The sequence below is a fragment of the Lemur catta genome, chromosome 6 (genome assembly GCF_020740605.2).
Source record: "Lemur catta isolate mLemCat1 chromosome 6, mLemCat1.pri, whole genome shotgun sequence".
In the NCBI taxonomy this organism is placed as follows: domain Eukaryota; kingdom Metazoa; phylum Chordata; class Mammalia; order Primates; family Lemuridae; genus Lemur; species Lemur catta.
Genome location: NC_059133.1, coordinates 55,473,923 through 55,499,082, shown reverse-complemented (window position 1 = coordinate 55,499,082; position 25,160 = coordinate 55,473,923). Strand labels below are relative to the sequence as shown.

Here is a 25,160-nt window from a genome sequence, read left to right as displayed (position 1 = left end):
AGCTTCTAAGCAAAGGCTTCTAGCAACACTCCGGTGAAGTAAAGATGACAATGAGGCAGGAGAGAGGGTTATAGAGGGCTCAAGCCCTGAGTTCAAATCCCTGCCCCACCACTTATCTCGAAGCCTCAGTGCTCTCCTAAGGGAAGAATAATGGAAATAATAATAGCACCCTCCTTATAAATTTCTAGAGAAGATTAAATGCTTTCTTGGCATATAGAAAGCATTTGATAATGTAAGCCATTTTTGTTATTATCATCATTATCAGTAGTTTATGTGGTCATCCCCTACTAGACCGTGATCCTGAAAGCAATGGGTATGTTTCATTTATGTTTAAATCCTCAGCTCAGGTTATGGAACATACAGTTTTTGTTTATCTAGAAACTGAAGTTAACCATTATTAAGATTTTTCTTTTTTTCTTTTCTTTCTTTTTGTTCTTTTTTATTTTTTTCCCTAGGTTAATGGTCACCTTTTATAAGATTTTTTTTAAAAGCTATTTATTTTAGAATAATTTTAGACTCACAGCAAAGTTGCAAAGATACTATGGAGAGTTCCCAAATATCCCTCGCCCAGTTTCTCCAATTGATAATCTTTTATATGTCAATAGTACATTGGTCAAATTAAGAAACCAACACTGGGCCAGGTGCGTTGGCTCACGCTTGTAATCCTAGCACTCTAGGAGGTCAAGGCAAGAGGATCGCTTGAGCTCAGGAGTTGAAGACCAGCCTGAGCAAGAGCAAGACACCATCTCTATTAAAAATAGAAAAAACTGGCCAGGTGTGGGGGCGAGTACCTTTAGTCCCTGCTACTCGGGAGGCTGAGGCAGGAGAATCGCTTAAGCTCAGGAGTTTGAGGTTGTTGTGAGTTAGGCTGATGCCACAGCACTCTAGCCCAGGGTGACAGAGACTCTGTCTCCAAAAAAAAAAAAGAAAAGAAAGAAAAAAGCCAACACTGGTGTATTGTGATGAACTAAGCTCCAGACTTTACGTGGATTTGATTTTTTCATTGATGTCTTCTTCCTGTTCTGGGATCCAACTCAGGGCGCCGCACTGCTTTAGTTGTCATCTCTTCCCAGTCTCCCCTGGTCTGAAACAGTTTCACAGTCTTTCTTTGTTTTTGATAATCTTCACAGTCTTGAGGATTACTGGCCAGGGTATCCTGTAAAACAGGGGTCCCCAACCTATAGTGAGTGATATAATTATTTCATTATATATTACAATGTACTAACAGAAATAAAGTACACAATAAATGTAATGTGCTTGAATCATCCTGAAACCATCCTCCTCCCTGCTTCGTGGAAAAAATTGTCTTCTATGAAAATGGTCCCAGGTGCCAAAAAGCTTGGGGACCACTGCAGTGTAAAATATTTTCCAGTCTGGATTTGCCTAATGTTTTTCTCATGATTAGATTGGGGTTATGGATTTTTTGAAAGAAATCCATAGAGATGAAGTACTTCTCACCTCATCATATCAGGGGTATCTGATATTAAATATTAGCATGACATCTCTAGTGAGCTTAACCTTGATCACCTGGTTAAGTAGTAGTATTTACCAGTTTTCTCCACTGCAAAGTTACTATTTTCTCCTTTTTGTACTATATTCTTTAGAGTCAAGCAAATCTAGCAAGTCATTTAGTCTAGCCCATTCTCAAGGGGAGAAGGGGTGTTAAGTTCTACCTTCTTGAGGGTGAAGTATCTACATCAATTATTTGGAAATCTTCTGGAAGTGTTGTCTAGTCTTGATTTGTTTATTTATTCAATTATTTATTTATATCAGTGTTATGGGTTGAGTTGTGTCCTCCAAAGGAAGATACATTGAAGTCCTAAACCCCTGTAGCTCAGAATGTGACCTTATTTGGAAATAGGGTCTTTGCAGATTTAACCAAGTTAAGATGAGCTCATTAGGTAAACCTTAATCCAATAGGAGTTGTGTCCTTATAAAAAGGAGAAATTTGGACAGAAACTCACAGAGGGAGTATCATGTGAAGACAGCCATGCGATGTCAGAGGCAGAGATTGAACCGAAGCAACTGCAAGCCAAGGAATTCCAGGGATTACCGGCCATCACTGGAAGCTGGGAAGAGGCAAGGAAGGAGTCTATCTTGACTTTCAGAGAGAGCAAGGCCCTGCCGACACCTAGATTTTGGACTTCTGGCCTTCAGAACTGTGACACAATAAATTTCCGTTGTTTTAAGCCACAGAATTTATGATGCTTTGTTATGCCAGTCCTAGCAAACCAATACAATCAATATGCACTCACATACATTTATTTTATACCTTGAGTTATAATCCAATATTAAGTAATTTATTTTTTTGCTCAAATTGTTTCAGCCTTGGCTATTCGGAGCTCTTTTTGGTTGGTTCCTTTGTCCCTTGGATATGCCCCCATCCTTTTGTTTTTTTGAGCACTTCCTTACGTTCTAGTACTACAAGATGCTCTAGATCACCTTGTATTTTCCCTGCCCCCACCCAAGAACCGGCTATTTCTCCAAGGAATGGAGAAACATTCACCCTTTTATTAGAGAATGGTATTTAGGAACAAAGATCTGGGTGCTAGGTATACTCAATCCTATTGGAGTGTCATTACTTTTAGGCTCTTTCAGCGAACAGAGTAAGGTAATATATGTATGTATACACACACTCTATTAATTGTTTCTGTAGCTATCCATCTGTATATATGTTAAACTAAATATGAGTTCACACTGATGTCTCTGGCTCTAACCCAGTGCCACAGAGCTCATTCTAGCTTTCCATAAACTTCTCTCTCAGACAATGAGAAACCTGGCTCCCAACCTCCATTAATTATTTGCTCAACCCAATATAGATCTAAAGCAGTTTCAAAATTTTTAAGCCATATCCTATTGAGAAACAAATTTACCTATAAGAGTACAATGTTTATGTAGAGTATATCATTCTTTTTATCTTTAGCTTTTGACATTTTCCAGTCAAAACAATGTTTTCCAAAGTTACTTAGGTCAGCTCCTTTTTTTCTTACCCCCTTCAATGTCATAAATATGTAATACGATTAGATTAATTTGTCAGTCTACATTCTATCCCGGAATACCCTGGCATCCCAGCTGATTTTTTTTTTTTTTTTTTTGAGGCAGAGTCCCGCTCTGTCACCCTGGCTATAGTGCTGTGGCATCAGCCTAGCTCACAGCAACCTTAAACTACTGGATTCAGGCAATCCTTCTGCCTCAGCCTCCTGAGTAGCTGGGACTACAGACATGCGCCACCATGCCCGGCTAATTTTTTCTATATATTTTTAGTTGTCCAGCTAATTTCTTTCTATTTTTTAGTAGAAACGGGGTCTCGCTCTTGCTCAGGCTGGTTTCGGACTCCTGAGCGCAAACGATTCGCCCGCCTGGACCTCCCGGAGTGCTAGGATTATAGGTGTGAGCCACCAGGCCCGGCCCTGGCTGACTTTTTAAAGTGTTTATTAAATATATGTTGGATAGACAAATATTAGTGCTAAGCTCCCCAGGAACACAATTCCTCCCTATCTGTGTCCATATCTTCCAGTTACATCTACATAAATAGGTGCTCTATGAATCCATTGAATGACTGAATATACTTCTATTGATTTAATTGCAAAAAAAGCAAGTCCCAGATCCCCAGCTGCTGCTTTCTGTTCACTAATGATTCCCAACTCCCAACCATCTGGCTGACTCTGGCCCAGTCTAGAAAAGTCTTCTGTTCCCTTCCCAGCTCTCATGTCTCTGACATCACTGGGCGTCTGGTAGAACGCACATGTGCGTACACGCTGTCCTGCTCCCCTGCCTCTTTACTTCCGTGTCTGTTACGCAAACGTGTGTTTTCCTCTCTTCAGCCCTACCTATTTCTTCTCCCAGACGCTATTATAAAGCCTTTGACAGTTTCCAGTCAAAATACCATTTTCCAAAGTTCCCAGGGCTTACCTGGGAAGCACTTTTTGATTTATCCTAGGGGCAGGTTTTGCTCTCCTAGTGAACCCCAGCTGCACTCTGGGCCTCTCAGGCCTTGGCAAGGAGAGGACAAAGAAAAAGAGAGGGCGGGCTGAAGGGGAGAGGGGGCCAAGAGATCCCCTGGAGTGGGCTGGGCTAGCTCAGAAGTCCAGGAGAGACAGCCTCCAGAACAGTTGGGGTGCTCCCTTCATCTCTCACCCCTCCCCCAGGACTGCCTTTGCTCCCATCAAAAACATCAATATTTCCTTGTTTCAATTCTAAAGTTACATGGGCTGGAATCTGGGGGCCCAGAAACAAAGAAGGTATGGGGCCCCTGTTCTCAAAACACTCACAATCTAACTGGAAAAATAAGCACAAGAAAAGAAGCAAAAATTGGCCAAGCATGTAATCCTAGCACTCTGGCAGGCCCAGGTGGGAAGATCACTTGAGGTCAGGAGTTTGAGACCAGCCTGAGCAACAGTGAGACCTCATTTCTACTAAAAACAGAAAAAATTAGCCAGGCATGGTGGTGAGTGCCTGTAGTCCCAGCAACTCAGGAGGCTGAGGCAGGAGGATCCCTTTGAGCCTAGGAGTTTGAGGTTGCTCTGAGCTAAGCTGACACCAGGGCAGTCACTCTAGCCCAGGTGACAGAGTGAGACTCTGTCTCAAATAAATAAATAAATAAAGCAAACACAAAACAGCAACTCAATAATGTAGATGAAATCAGAGGAAGAAAAGGCCTCAAATGGCCAAGAGGTGGGGAAGAGGTTGCAGAATTTAGCTTGTGGTGAGTGGAGTAAGGGGAGGGTTTAGTCCCTGGGAGCTGACAGCCTGGAGTCCAGGGGAAGAAATTACCTCTGAACACCAATTATGTCTCATCTTCACTTCCCCTTAGCCCAGTTCAGTACCCAAGATGGGAAACTGCAGCACAGCAGGGTTCTAGGGAAAGAGGTTCAACCAGCTGGCAGAATGGGAGTGTGTTCACAGGGCCATTGTCCGCGGGCAGTGAGTGCCAGACGGAGCACAGGGCCTATGGAGGCAGGAAGACATGCAATACTCTCGATGGCCTTGAGGACGAGAGAGTCACAGGGATCAGGACTGAGTTTCAGCAGGACCAGTTTGGAGGGCGTGTGTGGGACAGATGGCACAAAACAGGCTGGAGACCAGCTGAAGTTCCCACAACAGTTCCCATCAGGCCCATGCCAGACTTAGGCCATGTTGTCATGGTCACTGATCTTCCTCTCTGGGTCTTTCTGTCTATGGACAGAAGTGCCACCACTTCTCTCCTCAGACTTAAAGCTGAATAGGGTCCAGGCAGGCCCCTTCCTTTACCCTTTGTTCTCAGAATGAAGTCAGCACCTGGGGGGGCCCTGGATCTGGAAGGCTCGGTGTGAGAGATGCCAAGCATAAGGGATCAGTAGAACAGAGGGTAACATGGAAGAGGAGGAGGAAGCCCCAGCGGAGTTTATTTATAAAAAAACCTAAGTAACAACCCAAGCTATTTAGCCTTTTCTCAGCCCTGGCAGCAGCTTCTCAGCAAACTTCTCATGCAGAGACCAGACAGAATCCCAAGGGTTTCTGCCCTGGCCCACGCTCCAGCCTGAGTGCCCACAGTGTGCTTCAGATCTCGGCTCTGGGTGCTGAGCAGAGGGCATCCAGAGGAAGGAAAAACAGGGTTCAAGAGTTTCGGTCTGCAAAAAGGAGACCATTGAGACCCCCAGCACTGGTGGAGATGTGACACCGGACATCTGCGCTGGAGGGATGGGGGGAAAGGGGAGTGCAGTGCTGGGGTGGTGGATGCTATACTGGGTTGTGCAACCCAGCCGTGACTCTAGGGAGGAACCAAGCTGGGCAAGTGGGAGCAGGGAGCAGAGCAGGGGAATCCGTAGAGGTGGTGGTATGGGAGGGGGAGGGGATAGAGGAAGGAGTGGCGGATGTTAGAAGGTAGGAGAGTATTGGGCTTTTTCTGCAAGGTAACCTACAAAGAAGGAGAACAAGCATCTTTAAGCCACTCTGGGATGCTGTGAAGAACACAGCCATCTCTTCCCGCATCCCAACTTCCCGCAGGCTTTTCCGTTTTACTCAGGAGCACCAAGCTGGAGTCTAGGAGGAAGACCCTAGCCAGAACCATGTGCAGGGCAAAATAGTGACAAGGGTTTGGGGGACAGGAACCAACCTCCCCACCCAGGTTCAGAGCTTGGGGCTGGGAGTGGAAGAGCGTAGGTAGAGGAGAGCTTCCCCACAATCCCCCTCCTCACTGCCTGTCCAACTTGCATCAGTATCTCAGGGTACCAGGGAAATACCGCTCCTCCTAAATGCAGGTCCTGGGGTCCCAGGGTAGCCTATCGGGAGGGGTGGTGCTGAGGGGGAGGTTCATTTTATTTTGTATTTACCTAAAAGTTCAGGAAGCCCTTGCTGACATTCTTGCTTGGGGGCCCAGAATTTAAACTTAGTCACTGCCCAGAGCCCTTGTTTTAGGAAAGAATGAGATGGCCGGTTGCATAACTCAGAGCTGGATGGGTGTGGGTTGCCGAAGGAAACAGTCCCTCTTCCTGCCTCTTGCAAGGAGTGCTGGGGAAGCAGGTGGGCAGCAGTTGAGGCAGACCCTTGGAGCTAAGGTGGACAAGTGGGCAGACAGAAACACCCAGACCAGTCCCTCTCTGAAGGCCCCTGGGCACAGCACAGCCTTATGAATGTAGAAAACCCAACAGATGGCTGGGGGAGAAGGGGAGAGAGGAAGGGGACAGAGGAGAGGAAGAGAGGAGCAGGCTGACCTGAAGGGCAAGCATGTGTCTGGGGAGGTCTGTTCTCTGGCCACTATCCCCAAGAGCATGCAGAATATAGGCTCCTCTAACCTTTGTCCCCCCCTCCATAGTTTCAACTGCCTAATTCCCCCCTTTTCCTGCCTCCCAGGTGTTCAGCCAGTTCTGACCCTGTGCATTCAGCCTCTCTCCAAGGAGAGGCTGACTCAACATGCCCCACCACAATGTTGGGGCTTCCCACAGTTCATTCAGGGTGTATTCCTTCCCATCCTTTCCCGGTTTCAGCCCGTTCCCCCAACCCCTTCTATCATCTTACCCCAGTCGGGCATCCCTCACACCCCTTTCCCCATGTCCGCATCTCAGGGATACTTTCTCTTGCCCCTTTCCCAATTTGGCCCCTCCCCTCCTCGCGGTTGGTCTTCTTCTCCCACCAGCAGTAGTTTCTCCCACGACCCCATCATCCCTCTTTTCATCTCCATCTTTTCTCTGTCTCTACACATTCATTCACATCCCTCTTGGGAACCCCCATCCCTTCTCAGTTCCCTTTTAGCCCCCCATCTTCACACTCCCCACAGGAGCCCCTGCCTGCCCTTCATCTTCCTACAAACACACACACACACACACACACACACACACACACACACGCACAAGTGCATATCACTCCCGCCCTCCCCTTCCTCCACCCCTCCCCACCCTCCATTCCCTCCAGCCAGCTGTACAGCTCCCAAATTCCGGGCTAGATTCCCAGGAACAAAGCAAGAAAAATCAGAGCAATTTGGGAAGTAAACAGAAACTGGGAAGGGAGGGGAGAGAGAAGAGTGGGGAGGACCCAGGTGGGGGGGGGCTCTCCAGTCCCACCCAGTTTAGGGAATGCCCCTGCCTTTTCCACCCCCCCTTCACCTGGCTCTTAAAGGGCCGGGCCCCAGACCGGCGGCTACTTAAGGCAGAGGGGCGGCGGCGGGCGGCAGCTGCGCTACAACTGCTCGGAAGAAGCGGACGGGGCAAAAAATCCTGACCATGACCCCCCACAGGCTGCTGCCGCCACTGCTGCTGCTAACTCTGCTGCTCGCTGCCAGCCCAGGAGGCGCTTTGGCGCGGTGCCCAGGCTGCGGGCAGGGGGTGCAGGCGGGCTGTCCAGGGGGCTGCGTGGAGGAGGAGGATGTGGGGCCGCCGGCGGAGGGCTGTGCAGAAGCTGAGGGCTGTGTCAGGAAAGAGGGGCAGCAGTGCGGGGTCTACACCCCTAACTGCGCCCCAGGACTGCAGTGCCAGCCGCCCAAGGACGACAAGGCGCCGTTGCGGGCGCTGCTGCTGGGCCGAGGCAGCTGCAGCCGGACCCGCGCGCCCGCGGGTGAGTCCGCGCCCCGCCCCTTCCCCACCCACGTGGGACTCGCATCTCCCCGGGCTGGGCGGCCTTGCGAGCCGCAGGGTCCTGCCCTTGACGCTTCCTACTCCCCGACCTGGGGGGCACCTTGGAGGGTGGGGAGGGGCAAGCGCAGGAAGCCGCCAGGAGGGTGGGGTGCGGCTAGGAGACCCGGGGAGAAAGCTGGAGGTGTCTGAGCTCTCCGCCTTCTTTTTTGATCCCTCTATTTATTTTCCCTAGAGGGAGCAGGCGGGGGAGGGGAATGGAGGGTTTTCAGGCAACCCATGTGCCCCTGCAGGCCCAGCTCCTTCAACCCTAGATGCTCTAGCTGGAGAAAGGACCCAAATGTTGTTCCCAGCTTCTGCTTGGAGAAGGAGGGAAGGGAACCCCAGACTTCCAGATTCTGCACAGGCTGAGAGATGTCTCCTTCTATCCTCTTAATACCAGTGTTCGAAGCACCTGAACAGAAGGGGTCTAGGATCAAAGATGCCCCAAACCCAGAGTTGTACTAGGCTTGACTAGGGACAGAGGGCAGGCACTGCGTGGGCCCAGGGGGAGGGAGAAAGAGGTGGGAAAAGAGGGAATCTGCCAAATCAGGGTTATGATTTAAACCTGCTCAGAACCCTTCACCCACCTACCCCACCCTACCCCAGGGAGGAGAATGCAAGCTGAGTCACTGGGTGGGTGGGACAGAAGTGAATCAGCACCCAAAAGATGGGGGGGAGGGGGCAGCAGGGAGATGAGGAGGGCAGAAAATGCAAACTGCTCCTACCCCAGATGAATCTGAGCTCCTAGTTTCTTCCAGGGCAAGGGATGGAAAATTAACTTGGTGTTTCTTTCAGTTCCAAATGCCTGAGCGCAGGCTTCTAGGGGTCCTTCTAGAAGAGGTGGTCTGGGTGGGAGAAGGCAGTCTGGATCATGGTCATGACTGGGTACTAAATGGAGGGAATGCGGGACAGGGTCTGAGGAGGGTGGGGTACCCTGAGGGAGAAGGATCACACTTAGGATTGCAGAGGAAATGGCTCTCCGTAGCAAGTAGCAGTTACTTAGGAGCTTGTCTTTGGGCATGGAGGGAAAGAGAGGACCCCTTCAGGGGTTCCAATATCTAATTTTATAGCCGGGGCAAATTCCAAACAGTACATGCTCCCCTCCCTGCCTTTTCCTAGCCTTGACTTATTTCCTCACCCCTTCCTAGTCCTGAACTCTCCCCAGGCCCCCCAGGAACTATCTCCAGAGCCAAGAGCAACCTGCCAGTTGGAAGCCCCTCATTCCCTGCACCTTTGCAATCTGCTCTCAGCCCATCCTGGTTAAGAGTTGAATCCATATGCTCCTGGGACCACAGGGTTGTCCTGGCCTGAGCCACAGGGGACCAGAGGGAGAGGTCCCCACTGCAGTGCCCCAAAAGTAACCACATCTCAGGCCTGGGAGGAGGTGGGCTGAGTCACAGCAGGGTCACAGCCGGGACACGCATTCCGCTTAGGTCCCTGTTGACCCCCTCCTACATCCGTTGTTTTACTGCCCCATCTCCCTGGCTTGGTGCACCCCCTTCTGGCCTCTGGTGGAACAGCCAGGTCTTCTCACTAGAAGCCCAAAGCCTTGCAATAACAAATAGTACTTTGAATTTGTTCTTGGCTTTTGCTTTCCAAAATGCTTCTCCTTTATAAGCCTTAAAATTACTCTGGGGACTATTGGGGAAGATTGTCAGGAAAATTCATATAACTATTTGTCAGAGAAAGAAACTAAGGCCAGCATACGGTAACAGTGGCGCCAGGTTCTAACTTTCCGCACTTTTCTCTCCATCCATAAGGCCCCTTCTGTCTCCCAGGTCAGTGGGTCGTGGTGGGAGGGCCCCTCTCCACGTGGCTCTGGTCATTGGCGTCGGCCTCATTTCTGGCCCCTTCTTCTCCCATTCTTCCGGGGGTTGTAGGGGAGAATCCCAAGGAGAGTAAGCCCCAAGCAGAGACTGCCCACACACAGGATGTGACTCGCAGAGACCAACAGAGGAATCCAGGGACCTCTACCACTCCGGCCCGGCCCGGTTCTGGGAGTGTCCAAGACTCCGAGATGGTGCGTTTGGGACAGGAGGGGTGGGGAGCCCTGCAGACTCCCATCTGAGATTTCTCCCTTGGGCTTGGAGAAGTCTCCGGTGCCGGCCCTGGAAGCCTGGCTGGTGGAGCTGATGGGCTGTGCAGGGGAGCTGGGCTGGAGCAGTCCTGAACTGCCTGCTCTCCCTCCCCCAGGGCCCATGCCGCAGACACCTAGAGTCAGTGCTGCAGCAACTGCAGACCGAGGTCTACCGAGGGGCTCACACCCTCTACGTGCCCAACTGTGACTATCGAGGCTTCTACCGGAAGCGGCAGGTGAGACTCTGCCTCTTCTCCCCTTGCTCCAGCATGAGGTTCCTATAGGGGGTGGGGGGCAGTTTACAAAGTTGCATAAATAAGACACTGTCCCTGTCTTTAAGGATCTTCCAACTTTAGGACCCACACAGACAAAGAATAACCAAGCATACATTGTAGTAGAGGACTTAAAGGACCTAAGGAATGGGCTAGCTGAGCGGCTGTCAGACTTGGGGCATTAGCATCACCTGGAGCGCTTGTGGGCAGACGGCCTACTGGCCAAGTCCTACCTGCAGTTTCCCATTCAGTAGATCTAGGGTGGGGCCTGAGAATTTGCATTTCTAACAGGCTCTCTAGTGATGCTGGTGCTGTTGGTTTGGGAACAGCACTTGGAAAACGACTGTTCTGGGCTAGCAGAATACACACAATTTATTGGTTGAAGAGGAGGAGCCTCTTCAAGGAAAGGGAGCTCAGTGGGCCTCACTGTCCTGAGAGAACTGCAAGATGCTTGTGCATCCTCAGCCCCAGGAGTCCCCGCCCTTCTCCTGCTGGAAGCCTCCCCCTGATCTGTGTGCCTCTCTCCCCAGTGCCGCTCCTCCCAGGGGCAGCGCCGAGGTCCCTGCTGGTGTGTGGATCGGATGGGCCAGCCCCTGGCAGGGTCTCCAGATGGCGAAGGAAGCTCCCCCTGCCCCACTGGCAGTAGCGGCTGAAGCTGGTGGGTGAGAGGGGCTGCAGGGCCACTAGCAGGAGTATGAGGCCGTCATCTTGGGTTATTTGTTGAGTGATGACTAACGCAGGGGCTCTGAGCCCCACAATCCACCTTCAGGCCCTGACCCCTTGCTCCCTTACATCTGGTTGGAGAGATTGTTGATGTTGGCTTGGGGTGTTAATAAAGCTGTGTTGGGGGTCTCTGGCTTATGTCTCTGTGTCTACCTCTCACAGTTCAGGAGCCCCTGGTCCTCTCTCTGCCCCCACTGCAGCCCACCCGTAGCATTCTCCCTTTCCTGGGAACTACCTTCATTCCTTCCTGCTGCCCTTGGAACACAGGAGACAGCCACCGGCAGAGGCTTCGAGCCCTCAAGCCTCACCCAGCTACTCACTGGGAGTTGGGGGGTGGGAGGAGTCACTGAGATCATGGCCTCAATCTGTTGTGACCTTGTTTCTAATGCTGATCTTTGGACACAAGGGGGAGGGGAGGGATTAATAGTTAATCGCCAGCAAGAACCCAGCAAAGAGGAACTCTCAAAGCCCTTACTCTTCTGTTACTTCCTTACTAAAAAGGGAAGGAAATTGTTATTTATATATGAGCTCATCCCACGGCCCTGAACCATGTGATTTTTACCTAGACTACCTCTTCTTGTGCTTGCAATAACCTTGTGAGTTAGGGATTTTCCCCTATTTTTCATAGGAGGAAACTGTGTCTTAAAAAGTTTGGGTCGCTCTTTTTTTTGTTGCCAATAGCGCGCACGCAAACATGGTGAACGTTCCTAAAACCCGCCAGGCTTTCTGTAAGAAATGTGGCAAGCACCAACCTCACAAAGTGACACAGTACAAGAAGGGCAAGGATTCTCTGTATGCCCAGGGAAAGCGGCGTTATGATAGGAAGCAGAGTGGCTATGGTGGGCAGACTAAGCCGATTTTCCAGGAAAAAGGCTAAAACTACAAAGAAAATTGTGCTGAGGCTTGAGTATGTCGAGCCCAACTGCAGATCTAAGAGAATGCTGGCTATCAAGAAATGCAAGCAGTTTGAACTGGGAGGAGATAAGAAGAGAAAGGGCCAAGTGATCCAGTTCTAAGCATCTTTTGTTTTATTATGAAGACAATAAAATCTTGAGGTTATGTTTAAAAAAAAAAGTTTGGGTCACGTGTCTGAAATTACGCAGCCAGTAAATAATAGCAGGAGGTTCATTTCTGGTTCTTCTGTGTGTTACAATACCTGGCAATCCTTAGGTGCTGAATTAAGTGTTTGTTTACTCTCCTGTCTGCCTACATGCTAACCCAAGCAGTGTCAGGAAGAGGTGACTTTCAAGGGCCGGGGCACCCAGCATTTCCTGGAGGGGCCGCACCACCATGAGTGTCAGGGGTGCCAACCCCATAAGAATGTTACCGCACACATACAATCACACTCCTGCAGTCTAAGGGAGCCGAATGCACTGATATGTGAAGATGTTCTGACTCCTCCCTGACCTCTGGCCTGCTGGGGAGAGATGGAAGGCTAGCCGTGCTGGTGAAGCCTCAGAGCAGCAAAGTTCTCCTCCCCATGCACAGTCACCATTCCTGTGGGAGGGACAGCACACTTGGAGCCAGGAGTCTGGGCGGTGACTGGGTGTTAAAGGGATGCAACTGTTCTGCGACAGACAGCAGAGCAGAGCCTATACCTGAGAAGCTGCCCTCCAGATCAGATAACCTATCAGGCTCCAGGAGGCCCTCTCCTCCTGAAAGGACTTTAGTCTTTGGAGCTGCCAGCTGAGCTGAGTGAGACAAGAGCTGAGCAGGGCAGGGCGGGCTGGGAGGGAAAGGAGGGAACACAGGTAAGGACTGCCTGCTGCCCACTCAAGACCCACATCATGGAGCCCAGGGGGGGCCGTTTTCGGAGGAGAGATGGGCCGAAAGGGGAGCAGGAGGAGCGACACTCTGGAAAAGGTGAGCCACCCTCTGGGAATGCAGAGGCTCAGGAGGGGTTGGGAAGAGATGCACTGTTGAGGGGAGGCTCCTGCTGTCTAATGTCAATCTTTCCAGCTGTCCTGGGAGGTCAAGGAAGGCAGACCCCGGCCCCTCCCCCAAGCCACCCACTTGAGGGATGGAGGAGAATGGGGCTATTGAGAGCTGTGGCCTTACCTTATCTTTCTGACCCTTTAACCCCAGAGGGTGAACAGAGCAGCTTCCTGTTCCCTGGGCATTTTCTAGTCTTGTCATCAGGCCCCCTGCTTGCCAATGGCCTCCTCACTGCCTGCAAAAACAACTTCCCTTTCTAGTTGCTCACCCACGACACTAGATATTGGTGGGTTGGGGCGGGGGTAGGGGGAAGGCTGCTGAGCATTCAGAGAGCATGTCCTGGACAGAGGATGCCTCTGGGTCTGCACGAAGTGGCAGAACCCTAACTGGTCCCCCTTGAGTGTGCCCTTTGCTCCCTCCTCCTAGGAAATGCTGAGACGCACAGAGCCCCAGACTTGGTGCAATGGTCTCAACATATGGAGGTGAGGGACATCACAGGTCAGAGGTTAAGATGGAGAGTTCCTAGGGTGGCGGGAGGCAGGGCTGAGGACTGGCTTGGTGATAAAGATGATGTGTCCTTGAGTTCAAAGTTCAGGTTAGAATTCAGGGTTAAGATGGGGGGTTCGAAGCACAGGTCCTCAGGCCAGGGACTAACAGTCAGCCAGTGAACAGTCTTTCTGTTAGTGGGGCTAGAGGTCAGGGGTAAGAGAGTGAGGATCAGAGGTGATGTGGCTGGAATTCAGACCCAGGGAGGGCAAGCCTTGCTCCTGCTGCCATTCCTTGGTCCTCACTGCTGTCCTGGGAAGCCAGAAGATCAATTCCTGGGGAATCTGTGGGAAGGAACCACGGCTTGTTCATCTTTTTGTCCCTAGCACATAGCACTGTGCCTGGCACAGAGAGAAGCTCAGTAGATATTTGGTGAATTAAAGGATAGCTGATTGCATGGAGGGACAGTGGGCCCTGCCCTGGCTTTGTCCTGTAGGCTGTGAAGACACAGTTGCTGGAGCAAGCACAGGGACAGCTAACAGAGCTGCTGGATCGGGTCATGTGGGAGGCTGTGCAATCCTATCCCCAACAAGGCAGGCCTCTGCCCTCCACTCCCCTAGATTCCTTGAGCAGGTGAGTCTGAGGGGCCAGGGGGCCAGGGAATGGCTGCAGCCAGCTCCTCCATAGCAAGGATTGTGGACCATAGACATCATCTTACGCACCCTTTACCAGCCTTGGCATGATCCTGACTTCAGCCTTTCCTCTTCTTCCCTTGTCATCTTGTCTTCCCGACACAGGCCTCCACCTTCTGGGCCTTGCTCTGCCCTGGCCCTGACCTTCCCCTACTACTGCCCTTGGCTCCCAAGTATTGACCTTCTGCATGGCCCTGCCCTCTGCCCACTGCCTTCTTCCTTCCTGGCCCAACTCTGAACAAATGTCTCAATTCAGGACCCGGGAGCCACCTCTGGGGAAACGGAAAGTTTTTGTCATCCGCAAGTCCCTGCTTGAGTAAGTCAGGGCATGGGAGGAAAAAAAAGGCTTCAGCTGAGGGGCCATGTCACCTCATTTCCCATCCCTAGGCTCCAGGTGGTTTGTGGGGAGGACTTGGAGAAGGTTTCTAAGGTTCCTTTTCCCCCATTTGCCCTGGACATGGCTGTGGAAGAAAGACCACCAGGAGAAGCCCCAGCCTTTAGCTGGAAGATCCAGATCACTAGGCCCTGTGCCCTCATGTGCACAGACCCTGAGCCAGTCCCTGAAACTCTGGGGACTCTCCCACACTGACCTTCGGGCCCTGTCCCTCTAGTGAGCTGATGGAAGTGCAGCACTTCCGCACCATCTACCACATGTTCGTCGCCGGCCTGTGTGTCTTCATCATCAGCACTCTGGCCATCGACTTCATTGATGAGGGCAGGTAGGCCCCCTCCCACCTGGGGTAGGCACCCCGATCTGGCCAGACCCTCTGGGTCCCCAGTGCCCCACACTGCTTCCAACAACCTTCCCACCTAAAACACTCTCTAGGACCTCTTCCCTCTGCAGCCTTGGATGGCTCTTGGTCTGTCTCCTGGAGCCAGCCACCCTGGAGACACCATGATCCCTCTCAAAAACTTCTCAGTGAGAACCTAGCCCTGGGGCAGATGACATGTGTGCACACACATGCGCATCCATGCACCTTCCTGTCCAAGTCAGTTCTATTCCACTCAAGTAACCGCCACTGAGCACCTACTGAGTACCAGCCCTGGGGGCCAGAGAAGCGAACAGGGCAGACCCCATCCCTGTCTGTGAGGTACTTCCAATCTGTCCAGGAAGCCAGACATGCACACAAGTGCCTCGGTGGATTGTTCTTCCCACAGAGCACCCCTGCAACTCTGAGGATGAGCTTCAGAGGGCGGTCTGCTCCTGGGGGTCTGTATTCTCGTGTCCCCTGACCTCACCCTAAGTCAGCCTTAGAAAGCAGCAAAAGGAAGAGGACCAAGGATCTGCAGGTTCAGCAATAGTACTTCCTTTTGGTAAAATTTTTATTGTCAATTATCCAAGTTTTATAAGGATAAAAATCTCAGTGAAAAGTTCAAATACACTTTTTAGCATAAAATGACAGTCCTTCTTGCCCACACCCTCAGTCCCAGACCTCTCCCCAGAGGTAACCATTTTTAACAGTTGTGAGTTTCCCTCCAGAGCACTTTTCATGCATTGACATCCATATGTATATAAGTACCAAAGAGATGTCTGTTGTGTGGGTTTTACATAAATAAAATACCATACCTATTATTTTGCAATTTGTTTTTACTCCCTAATAATCTATCTTAGGAATCTTTCCATTTTAATGACCGCAGAGTATGGAGGTGCCAGATTTTGTTCATTTAGTCTTTTATTAATGGACATTTAGGTTGTTTCCAATTTTTCCACTTCACAAACCATACATACACTCTTAACCTAGGCAAACAAAACCCTGAACAACTTGCATCCAGTTGGCTCAAGTCTACAATTATAGACACCCCAAAGGAACAAAACTAAGGAAAATCAAAGTCTAGATATCTCATATCCTAGCACTTGTGGTATACAGAGTACTGAGCCCTCCTGCAACACCATGACAGTCACAGAGGCCTCTAAAGGTCATTTAGAATCAAATCTATTCCAGAACTAAGTCTTCTGGGGCAGCACCCTGTTCCAGAAGCCCTGGGCCACAGAGATGCCATCTTGAACACCTCCAGGGATGGGGAACTCACAACCTGATCAAGATACCTCCGTTTATTTTCCAGCAGCTCTGATCGAGGAGTTAGGGGACAAGGATGGGCTACACTTTTGTCCACTTTGTCTCTCTTTCCCCACTCCAAGGCTGGTGCTGGAGTTTGAGCTACTGATCTTCAGCTTCGGACAGCTGCCCCTGGCGCTGGTCACGTGGGTCCCCATGTTCCTGTCCACGCTGCTGGTGCCCTACCAGGCCCTGCGCCTGTGGGCGAGGCCGGGGCCCAGGGGCGTCGCCTGGGCGTTGCGGGCGGGCCTGGGCTGCTCGCTGCTGGCCGCCCACGCCGCGGTGCTCTGCGCGCTGCCGGTGCACGTGGCGGTGGCGCAGCAGCTCCCGCCCGCCTCGCGCTGCGTCCTGGTCTTTGAGCAGGTGAGGGGTGAGCGCCGCTGGGGCCGGAGGGAACAGGGAGGCCATGCCCGCAGGGGCAGCTCTCAAAGAGCAGAAGGGCATTTGGTAGAGAGTTGGCAGGGGGAGCCAGTGACGAGGGGCAGAGTCCGTTGTGAGGGACCTGGGGGAACCGCAGCTCCTAAGGAACAGTAAACGAATGAGGCGCCACTTCGCCACTTCGCAAACACAGTCTGACGCCGCAGTCACGGTCACACGGGCTAGGCTGAGTGAGGACTCCGACCGGGCCTCTCCTGTCCCCCTAAGGTTACCCTTCCTGCCAGCGGGCGCTCTGTGTTAGGCTATAAGGCGATCCGGCCACACAGAGCAGTTAAGTGATTTGCCCAAAGCCACTCTGCCTGCCTCTCTGTGGTGAATGAGAGCACAGAGCAGTTAAGTGATTTGCCCAAAGCCACTTGGCCTCCCTTCCACTCCGCCTCAGGTCAGGCTCCTGATGAAGAGCTACTCCTTCCTGAGAGAGGCTGTGCCTGGGACCCTTCGTGCCAGAGGAGGTGAGGCGGGCAGCTGGCCCTGTTGCGAGCTCAGTCCACTGGGCTGGTTGAATGAAGCCAGTAGTTGCAGGATCCTCATAAAAGCGCTGCCTTTCCCAATCCCATCTTGCCCCCAGGTCACAGCTCTGGCCTCCCACTGGGCTCTGTGGCCTTAGTCATTAGACATTAGATGGCCCTTCTGTTACTCAGGACTTCTGGCATTTTCCTATTTCCACGCCCAGCCTGAAAGATCCAGGATATGAGAACCTCATGCAGGCATACCTCAGAGATATTGTGGGTTTGGTTTTTAGACGACTGCAATAAAGCAAATCATGAATTTCTGGAGTTCTCAGTGTATGTAAGAGTTATGTTTACACTATACTATAGTCTATGAAGTGTGCAGTAGCATATGTCTAAAAACACAATGTACATACCTTAATTTAAAAAATACCGTATTGTTAAAAATGCTGATGATCATCTGAGCCTTCGGCGAGGGTCTGACCTTGACGTTGATGGCGGCTAACTGATCAGGGTGGCAGCTGTTGGAGTTTGGGGTGGCTGTAGCAGTTTCTTAAAACACAACAACAATGAAGTTTGTCACATTGATTGACTCCTCCTTTCATGAAAGATTTCTCTGTAGCATGTGATGCTGTGTGATAGCATTTTACCCACAGTAGAACTTCTTTCAAAATTGGAGTCAGTTCTCTCAAACCCTGCCACTGCTTTATCAACTAAGTTTATATAATATTCTAAATCCTTTGATGTCATTTCAACAGTGTTCACAGCATCTTCACAAGGAGTGGATTGCATCTCAAGAAACCACTTTCTTTGCTCATTCATAAGAAGCAACTCCCCATCCATTAAAGTTTTATCACGAGATTGTAGCAATTCAGTCACTTCTTCAGGCTCCACTTCTAATTTCAGTTCTCTTGCTATTAATATTTCTACCGCATCTGCAGTTATTTTCTCCACTGAAGTCTTCAACCCCTCAAAGTCATCCGTGATGGTTGGAATCAACTTGTTCCAAACTCCTGTCACTGTTGATATTTTGACTTTCTCTCACAAATCATGAATGTTCTTAATGGAATCTAGAATAATGAATTCCTTCCAGAAGGTTTTCAATTGACTTTGCCCAGATCCATCAGAGGAATCACTATCTATGGCAGATGTAGCCTTACAGAATGTATTTCTTAAATAATAAGATTTGAAAGCTGAAATTACTCTTTGATCCATGGGCTGCAGAATGGATGTTGTCTTAGCAGGCATGAGAACAACATTCATCTCCTTGTACATCTCCATCAGAGCTCTTGGGTGGCCAGGTGCATTGTCAATGAGTAGTAATATTTTGAAAGGAATCTTTTTTTCTGAGCAGTAAATCTGAACAGTGGGCTTAAAATATTCAATAAACTATACTGTAAACAGATGTGCTGTCATCAGATTCTGTTCCATTTGTAAAGCACAGGTAAAGTAGCATAATTCTTAAGGGCTCTAGGATTTATTGAATGAAAAATGAGCATTAGTCCCTAGCAAGAGACTCAATCTATCCTTTGACGCTTCGAAGCCAGGCATTGACTTCTCTCTCTAGCTATGAAATTCCTAAATGGCATCTTCTTCCAATAGAAGGCTGTTTTGTCTACATTGAAAATCTATTGTTTAGTATAGCCACCTTCATCTATTATCTTGGCTAGATCTTCTGCATAACTTGTGGTAGCTTCTAGATTAGAACTTGCTGCTTTACCTTGTACTTTTATGTTATGGAGATGGCTTCTTTCTTTAAACCTCATGAACCAACCTCTGCTAGCCTCAAACTTTTCTCCTACAGCTTCCTCACCTCTCTCAGCCTTCATAGAATTGAAGAGAGTTAGGGCCTGGCTCTGGATTAGGCTTTGGCTTAAGGAACGTTGTAGCCGGTTTGGCCTTCTATCCAGACCACTCAAACTTTCTCAATATCAGCAATTAGGGTGTTTTGCTTTTTTATCATTCATGTGTTCACTACAGTAGAACTTTTAATTTCTTCCAAGAAATTTTCCTTTGCATTCACAACTTGGCTAACTGGTGCAAGAGGCTTAGCTTTCAGCCTATCTTGGATTTTTCTTGTCTTTCTTTCTTTCTTTCTTTCTTTTCTTTTTTTTCTTTTTTTTTTTTTTTTGGTCAGCACAGAGAATTGAGTTAAATTTTTTTTCGTTTTTTTCTCCTATCTTGGCTTTTGACATGCCTTCCTCACCAAGTTCAATCATTTCTAACTTTTGATTTACAGTGAGAGATATTTGACTATTCCTTTTACTTGAACACTTAGATGCCATTATAAGGGTATTAATGGGCCTGGTTTTAATATTATTGTGTCTCTGGGAATAAGGAGGCCCAAGGAGAGGAGAGAATGGGAGAAGTGTCAGTCAGTGGAGCAGTCAGAACACACACAACATTTATTGATTAAGTTTACAGTCTTCTATGGATGTGATTCAAGGCATCCTAAAACAATTACAACAGTAACACTAAAGATCACAGATCACCATAACAGATATAATAATGATGAAAAAGTTTCAAATATTGTGAGATTACCAAAATGCGACACAGAGCCACAAAGTGAGCACATGCTGTTGGAAAAATGGCACTGATAGACTTGCTCGATGCAGGGTTGCCAGACCGTCGGTATATTAAAAAATGCAATATCTGTGAAGCACAATAAAGCAAAGTGCAATAAAACGAGGTATGCCTGTATCAGGAAGTCAGGATAGAAGGGAAGGAGACTGGGTCGTGGAACTTGTGGGCGCCAAGTGAGGCTCTGACCACAGCAGGTCCTGCGCTGGAAAATGGGGTGCCTAGAATGGAAGCAAAGAGGGGGCATTAAAGAGCAGGCTCATTGCTTGCCCACTTGCCTCCCCCAGCCGGCATCCAGATCCGACATCCAGCTCCACCGCCCCCCCACCCCCCGCCTCTGTCCTATCCGTCTCTCCGCTCACCAATCCCACCCCGTTCCCCAGCAGCCTACCCACCTCTGCCCTCTCGCTCCCTAATCCACCTGCTTATTCTTCCTCAGGTAAGGGGACTCAGGCTCCCAGTTTCTCTAGCTACCTCTACTTCCTATTCTGCCCCACACTCATCTACCGGGAGACTTACCCCAGGTAAGACCCTGCATCTCTTCCACCAGTGCCCCGGCCCCAGGACCTGGCAGGTAGACTACCCCTTCTCATTGCACAGCCCATTATGACTGAGGGTGACCAACTATCTTGGTTTACCCAAGACTGTCCGATTTTAGTACTGAAAATCCTACACATCCCGGGAATACTCTTCATGGTTGGTCACCTGAGTTGACACCCAAGCTAAAAATCCATTTGTCATCTCTGTTATGGAAAATCCAAAGTGTCCTAGACCCCACATACCCAGATAGTCCTCCCAGGCCTGAGGGATTGAGGGGACTGTGGAGAGAGGCCCCAGAACCCGTGCCCAGCCTGAGCAGGGAACAGCATAAAAGGGTGAGAAACATATTATCCCCATTGCTGTTGCAGGACACCCAACGTCAGGTGGAATTATGTGGCCAAGAACTTTGCCCAGGTCAGCAGATGGGGCAGAAGGGTGGACCACCTGTGACTCATAGTGGCTGAGGAGACATTGCTGGGAGTGAGGTGGGGGAGGCCTGGGGAGGAGGCGGGAGGGTGGTGCTAAGGGAAGACGAGGCAGCTGCTGAGCCTGAGGTCCGATCCCATGGGCAGCTCCCAGAGGTGTGCGCCCCATCCCTCCCCAGGCCCTGGGCTGTGTGCTCTACGCCTGCTTCATCCTGGGTCGCCTCTGCATTCCTGTCTTTGCCAACATGAGCCGAGAGCCCTTCAGCACCCGTGCCCTGGTGCTCTCTATCCTGCATGCCACATTGCCAGGTGTGCCCACCCAGATGGGGCTAGGGAACGCCTCGCTCTTCACCTTCCGTCAGTTTCAACACCTTCCCCCTCTGAAGCTCCCCTCGTATCTGTCCCCTCCTGCCAGTGCTCATTGCTGCAATTTCAGTTCAGATTACTAGCCAACCCCCCTCCATATCAGCCTCCTAACCTATCTCCCTGCACCCAAATCTTTCCTCTCCCATCTAGCCCTGACACTGCCACCCAGGCAAACTTCCCTGTGACCAATGAACATTCCCTACCCTGCTTCAAAACCTCCAGTGATTACCCATTGTGGGCACTTGTAGATAAGATTTGACTTTGGTCTGGCATTCGAGGGCTCTTCCCATGCAGCCCCAGCCTGTCTTCTCATCCCACCACAAGCCCTGAAAGACATGCACTTCCATGCCTCCGGGCCTTTGCTCATACTGGCCCTTCAGCTTGGAATGCCCTTTCCCCGTTTTCCAGCCATGGAATCTAGTTCCTGGGAGGCCCACGGCTGAGATGTCCCCTCCTCTGAGAAGCCTGCCTTTTCTAGCCATCAATTACCATGACCCACCCCTTGCCCTGCACTCCGTAGCACATTGATGGCCTCCATGCTTAGCTCCCATTACATTTGACCTTGCTACGCGGTTGGACATGCCTCTCCGTGTCTGTCTCTGTATGTCTCTCTCCAAACACTATGAACTCCCAGTGGCTAGGGGCTGTGAGATCCATCTTTGCATTCCCAACATCTGGCACAGAGTAGATGCCAAGTAAATGCACACAAGCAAATGGATGAATTAATGAATGCATGAATTTGTGAGTGACTAATAAATGATCGGTAAGAGTTGGGGCCCTGGTTGCTGGGCAGGGGCTCCTCAGAGCCCAGATCAGGGCTGCCTGGGGGTCCAGGCAGGGCTGTCTGACCTACAGCCCCTTGTCCCCACACACCAGGCATCTTCATGCTGCTACTCATCTTCTTTGCCTTCCTCCATTGCTGGCTCAACGCCTTTGCGGAGATGCTACGATTTGGAGACCGAATGTTCTACCGGGTGAGGGCCTGGACCTGGGCCAGTTGGAAGCTGGAGGCAGGGAGGGTTAAGGAGGGATCTGGGGAAGATGGTGGCTGTGTTGGGTGTTCCCTCAGCTGTGCTGCCGAGCTCCCACAGTGAGAAATGCCGTCCTCTAGGTGTGGTTATAGCGCTGCCCCTCCATCTCCCAGCCAGCCAGGCCTAAGTGCTTTTGTGTGCATGGTACCATAGAATCTTCTCCTGAGATGGGGAGCAGGAGGGAGGACAGGGGCCCCAGGGCCTGAAGAGGGAGATGGGAGAGTATCTGCTGTCTGTATTCTGCCCTTCTGGAACACTGGGACCCGGTGCCCACAGAGGGAGCAGCAGAGAGCAGCTGGAGCCTGGGGTACTCACCTGCTTTCCCCGACCCTGACCCCACTCCCTCCCCAGGACTGGTGGAACTCAACGTCCTTCTCCAACTACTACCGCACTTGGAACGTGGTGGTCCATGACTGGCTGTACAGCTACGTGTATCAGGATGGGCTGTGGGTATGGGCTCTGCAGACCCTTCAGGTTCCACAGTTAACGGAGGCCTTCCCAGCCATCCTCTCCTTCCCTCCCTCTGTACCGCCCACCTTTCCAGACCTAAGGGTCCTTTAGATTTCATCTGTCCTCATTCTACCCAACCCAACAGGTGGGAAGTCCTTCTTACAGTCTAACTTTCTTCCTTCTTTATCCTTAATTCCACCCCCTCCGCAGGGCATTTCTCCCCTCCTTAGCCTTCTAGGGAACATGCATATAGCAATTTTCAGTTACCAAGATCTTTCACATACATTAATCAGCACATTAACTATGAGAAGTAAGTATTATTACATTCTTATTTTAAAACTGCAGCTAAGGCCCAATGGGCCAATAAAATGCACTTAGATAAGACCAGTGTCCGCTCTTCTGACCCAGATCCCATATTCTTTCCATTGCACCACACTCTCTCCCGGCTTCCTTAGAGAGTGGGCTCTTTGTGGAGCTCAGGAAGACTCACTTCCCACACCTCCCTTGCCCTGCCAGCTCCTTGGTGGCCGGGCCCGAGGCGCAGCCATGCTGGGCGTGTTCCTGGTCTCTGCAGTGGTCCATGAGTACATCTTCTGCTTCGTCCTGGGGTTCTTCTACCCCGTCATGCTAATGCTCTTCCTTGTCTTTGGAGGTGAGCTTGCCTCTGTGCCACTGGAGGGGGGCCATCCAGAGGGAGGGGGCCTGGGTCCTGCTCCTGGAGATCCCAGACTAATGGCGGGGAGGCCACACACCTAGGACCCAGAGGAAGCTGCTGGGCTGGAGAGGTGGGGTGGGGACGGAGGCAGCAAGTGGGTATCCCGGGGGATGTGGGAGGAGGTTTCTGGTTGAAGAGCATTTGAGCAGGGCACAATGGAGGAAGACAGAGGGGAGAAAGCAGATGAGGTTGGGAGGTTCAGTATGAGATCAGGATATTGAAGTGTGAACCGAGGAATGCTGGTTTTACATGAGCCGCTGGACCTCCATGGGTTTCTGCAGCTGGGTTCAAGATCTTCCCCAGCGGAGCCTTCCTGTTCCATCTTTTCCCAGTACCCTGGGATGGGAGGGAAGCCAGGAAGACAAGGCACCAGTATCTGCAGCTGGGGTGACAACCTTTCCTCCTGTGCCAGGGCTGCTGAACTTCACAATGCATGACCAGCACACAGGCCCAGCGTGGAACGTGCTGATGTGGACCTTCCTCTTTCTGGGCCAGGGCATCCAGGTCAGCCTGTACTGCCAGGAGTGGTATGCACGGCAGCACTGCCCCTTGCCCCAGGTAAGGCACTACAACTCTTGCCCAGCTCCCCATCCGACAGGACACATCCCCTTCCAAAAAGCCAGCCCCTTTTTATTCCCCAATTCAACAGCCATGGTCAGGCACCAAGGCCTGGCTTGGGGGTGATGGGCTCCCATGTCTTGGATGCACAGGGTGGGTCACCAAGAGTGACCTCATTCATAATTCACCCTTCTCTGGCTTAGACAACCTTCTGGGGGCTGGTGACACCTCGCTCTTGGTCCTGCCATACCTAGAGGTCAGGGCACCCTCACTGCACAGATGACACCATCAAATTCTTCTCTGCCTGCAAAGCCTGGACCAGAGCTCCTGTCTGCGTTTCCAAACATGGTTCTCAGTCGATGGGTCCTGCATGCCGGACCTGGCCAGGGAATTGCAGGGACTGAGGTCAGTGGACCTGTAGGTAGCTAAGCACAGACTCAGCATGGGGGTGACTCGAGCCCTATCCCCGTGGATTGGGCACACGATCCCCTACCACCCCACTACTGTCCAGACTTGGGAAGACTTGAGGGACCTTACAGATTTGGTGAATGTGGGGGGACTCAGGAGAACTGGGGCCACCAAGGTTGAGAAGGGTTTTGTTCTTGACTTTGTACTCCTTCCAATACAATAAACTCTTTGTCTCCCTTTTTTCATTTGTTCATTCATTTGCTGAAGGCCCACTTTTTGACAGGTATTATTGGGGGAGGGGTGAGAATTTGGGGTGACATCCTGCCTTACCTTCCCTATGCCACACCTCTCTCCCTGGAACTCAACTTCTACCCCTCTCCCACCTCTATTCTTTCTCCAGCTCACATTTCCATGCCCTTTTAATCCTGCTCTGGCAACCTCCGGCGCGTTTTGAGAGGACACATAGCAAGCCCCATTTCCTTTAGCAAACCCAGGAGAGAAACCTGTACAGACCTGAGACACATCTTTTTGTTTTGTGAACCTCAGTTTCCACAGCTATAAAAGGGATCTTGGCTGGACAAAGTGGCTCACACCTATAATCCCAGCATTTTGGGAGGCTGAGGTGGGAGGATCCCTTGAGCCCAGGAATTTGAGGTTGCAGTGAGCTGTGATCGCATCACTGCACTAGTCCAGGCCCCCAGAGTGAGATTCTGCTTCAAAAAAAAAAAAAAAGAAAGAAATCAGGAGTGTCTCAACTTTAGGAACACAGGAAAATATATTAGGTAGGGTACAGAAGTTCAAAATATTTATATTCAGAACTGTTCCAGAAACTAGATGGTGTGTCTCTCTTATCTACACAGATTCCCTACCT

General features: G+C 50.6%; 2 protein-coding genes and 1 pseudogene across 5 annotated transcripts; all 3 read left to right on the top strand.

Annotated features, from left to right (window-relative positions):
• Nucleotides 1-7,484: 7,484 nt before the first annotated feature.
• Nucleotides 7,485-11,293, top strand: IGFBP6 (insulin like growth factor binding protein 6). The gene is made up of 4 exons (XM_045553904.1): nucleotides 7,485-8,028; nucleotides 9,968-10,107; nucleotides 10,281-10,400; nucleotides 10,967-11,293. Exons 1-4 carry the CDS (start codon nucleotides 7,698-7,700, stop codon nucleotides 11,087-11,089), a joined length of 714 nt encoding a protein of 237 aa, XP_045409860.1. The 5' UTR covers nucleotides 7,485-7,697; the 3' UTR covers nucleotides 11,090-11,293.
• A 545-nt stretch (nucleotides 11,294-11,838) lies between these two features.
• Nucleotides 11,839-12,218, top strand: LOC123639781 (annotated as a pseudogene). The gene has a single exon (XR_006735803.1). The product of XR_006735803.1 is annotated as a 60S ribosomal protein L36a-like (transcript).
• A 482-nt stretch (nucleotides 12,219-12,700) lies between these two features.
• Nucleotides 12,701-24,517, top strand: SOAT2 (sterol O-acyltransferase 2). 3 transcript variants are annotated; one of them, XM_045553903.1, is made up of 15 exons: nucleotides 12,701-13,022; nucleotides 13,521-13,576; nucleotides 14,077-14,213; nucleotides 14,529-14,588; nucleotides 14,884-14,991; nucleotides 16,413-16,692; nucleotides 17,150-17,219; nucleotides 20,236-20,320; nucleotides 20,705-20,750; nucleotides 20,941-21,070; nucleotides 22,004-22,101; nucleotides 22,510-22,608; nucleotides 23,125-23,260; nucleotides 23,736-23,881; nucleotides 24,085-24,517. In XM_045553903.1, exons 1-15 carry the CDS (start codon nucleotides 12,947-12,949, stop codon nucleotides 24,133-24,135), a joined length of 1,578 nt encoding a protein of 525 aa, XP_045409859.1. In that variant the 5' UTR covers nucleotides 12,701-12,946; the 3' UTR covers nucleotides 24,136-24,517. The 3 variants fall into 3 exon arrangements, with proteins under 3 accessions (XP_045409859.1, XP_045409858.1, XP_045409857.1); XM_045553902.1 differs by lacking the exons at nucleotides 14,529-14,588; nucleotides 14,884-14,991; XM_045553901.1 differs by lacking the exons at nucleotides 14,529-14,588; nucleotides 14,884-14,991 and having other exon boundaries at nucleotides 23,736-24,517.
• Nucleotides 24,518-25,160: the final 643 nt, after the last annotated feature.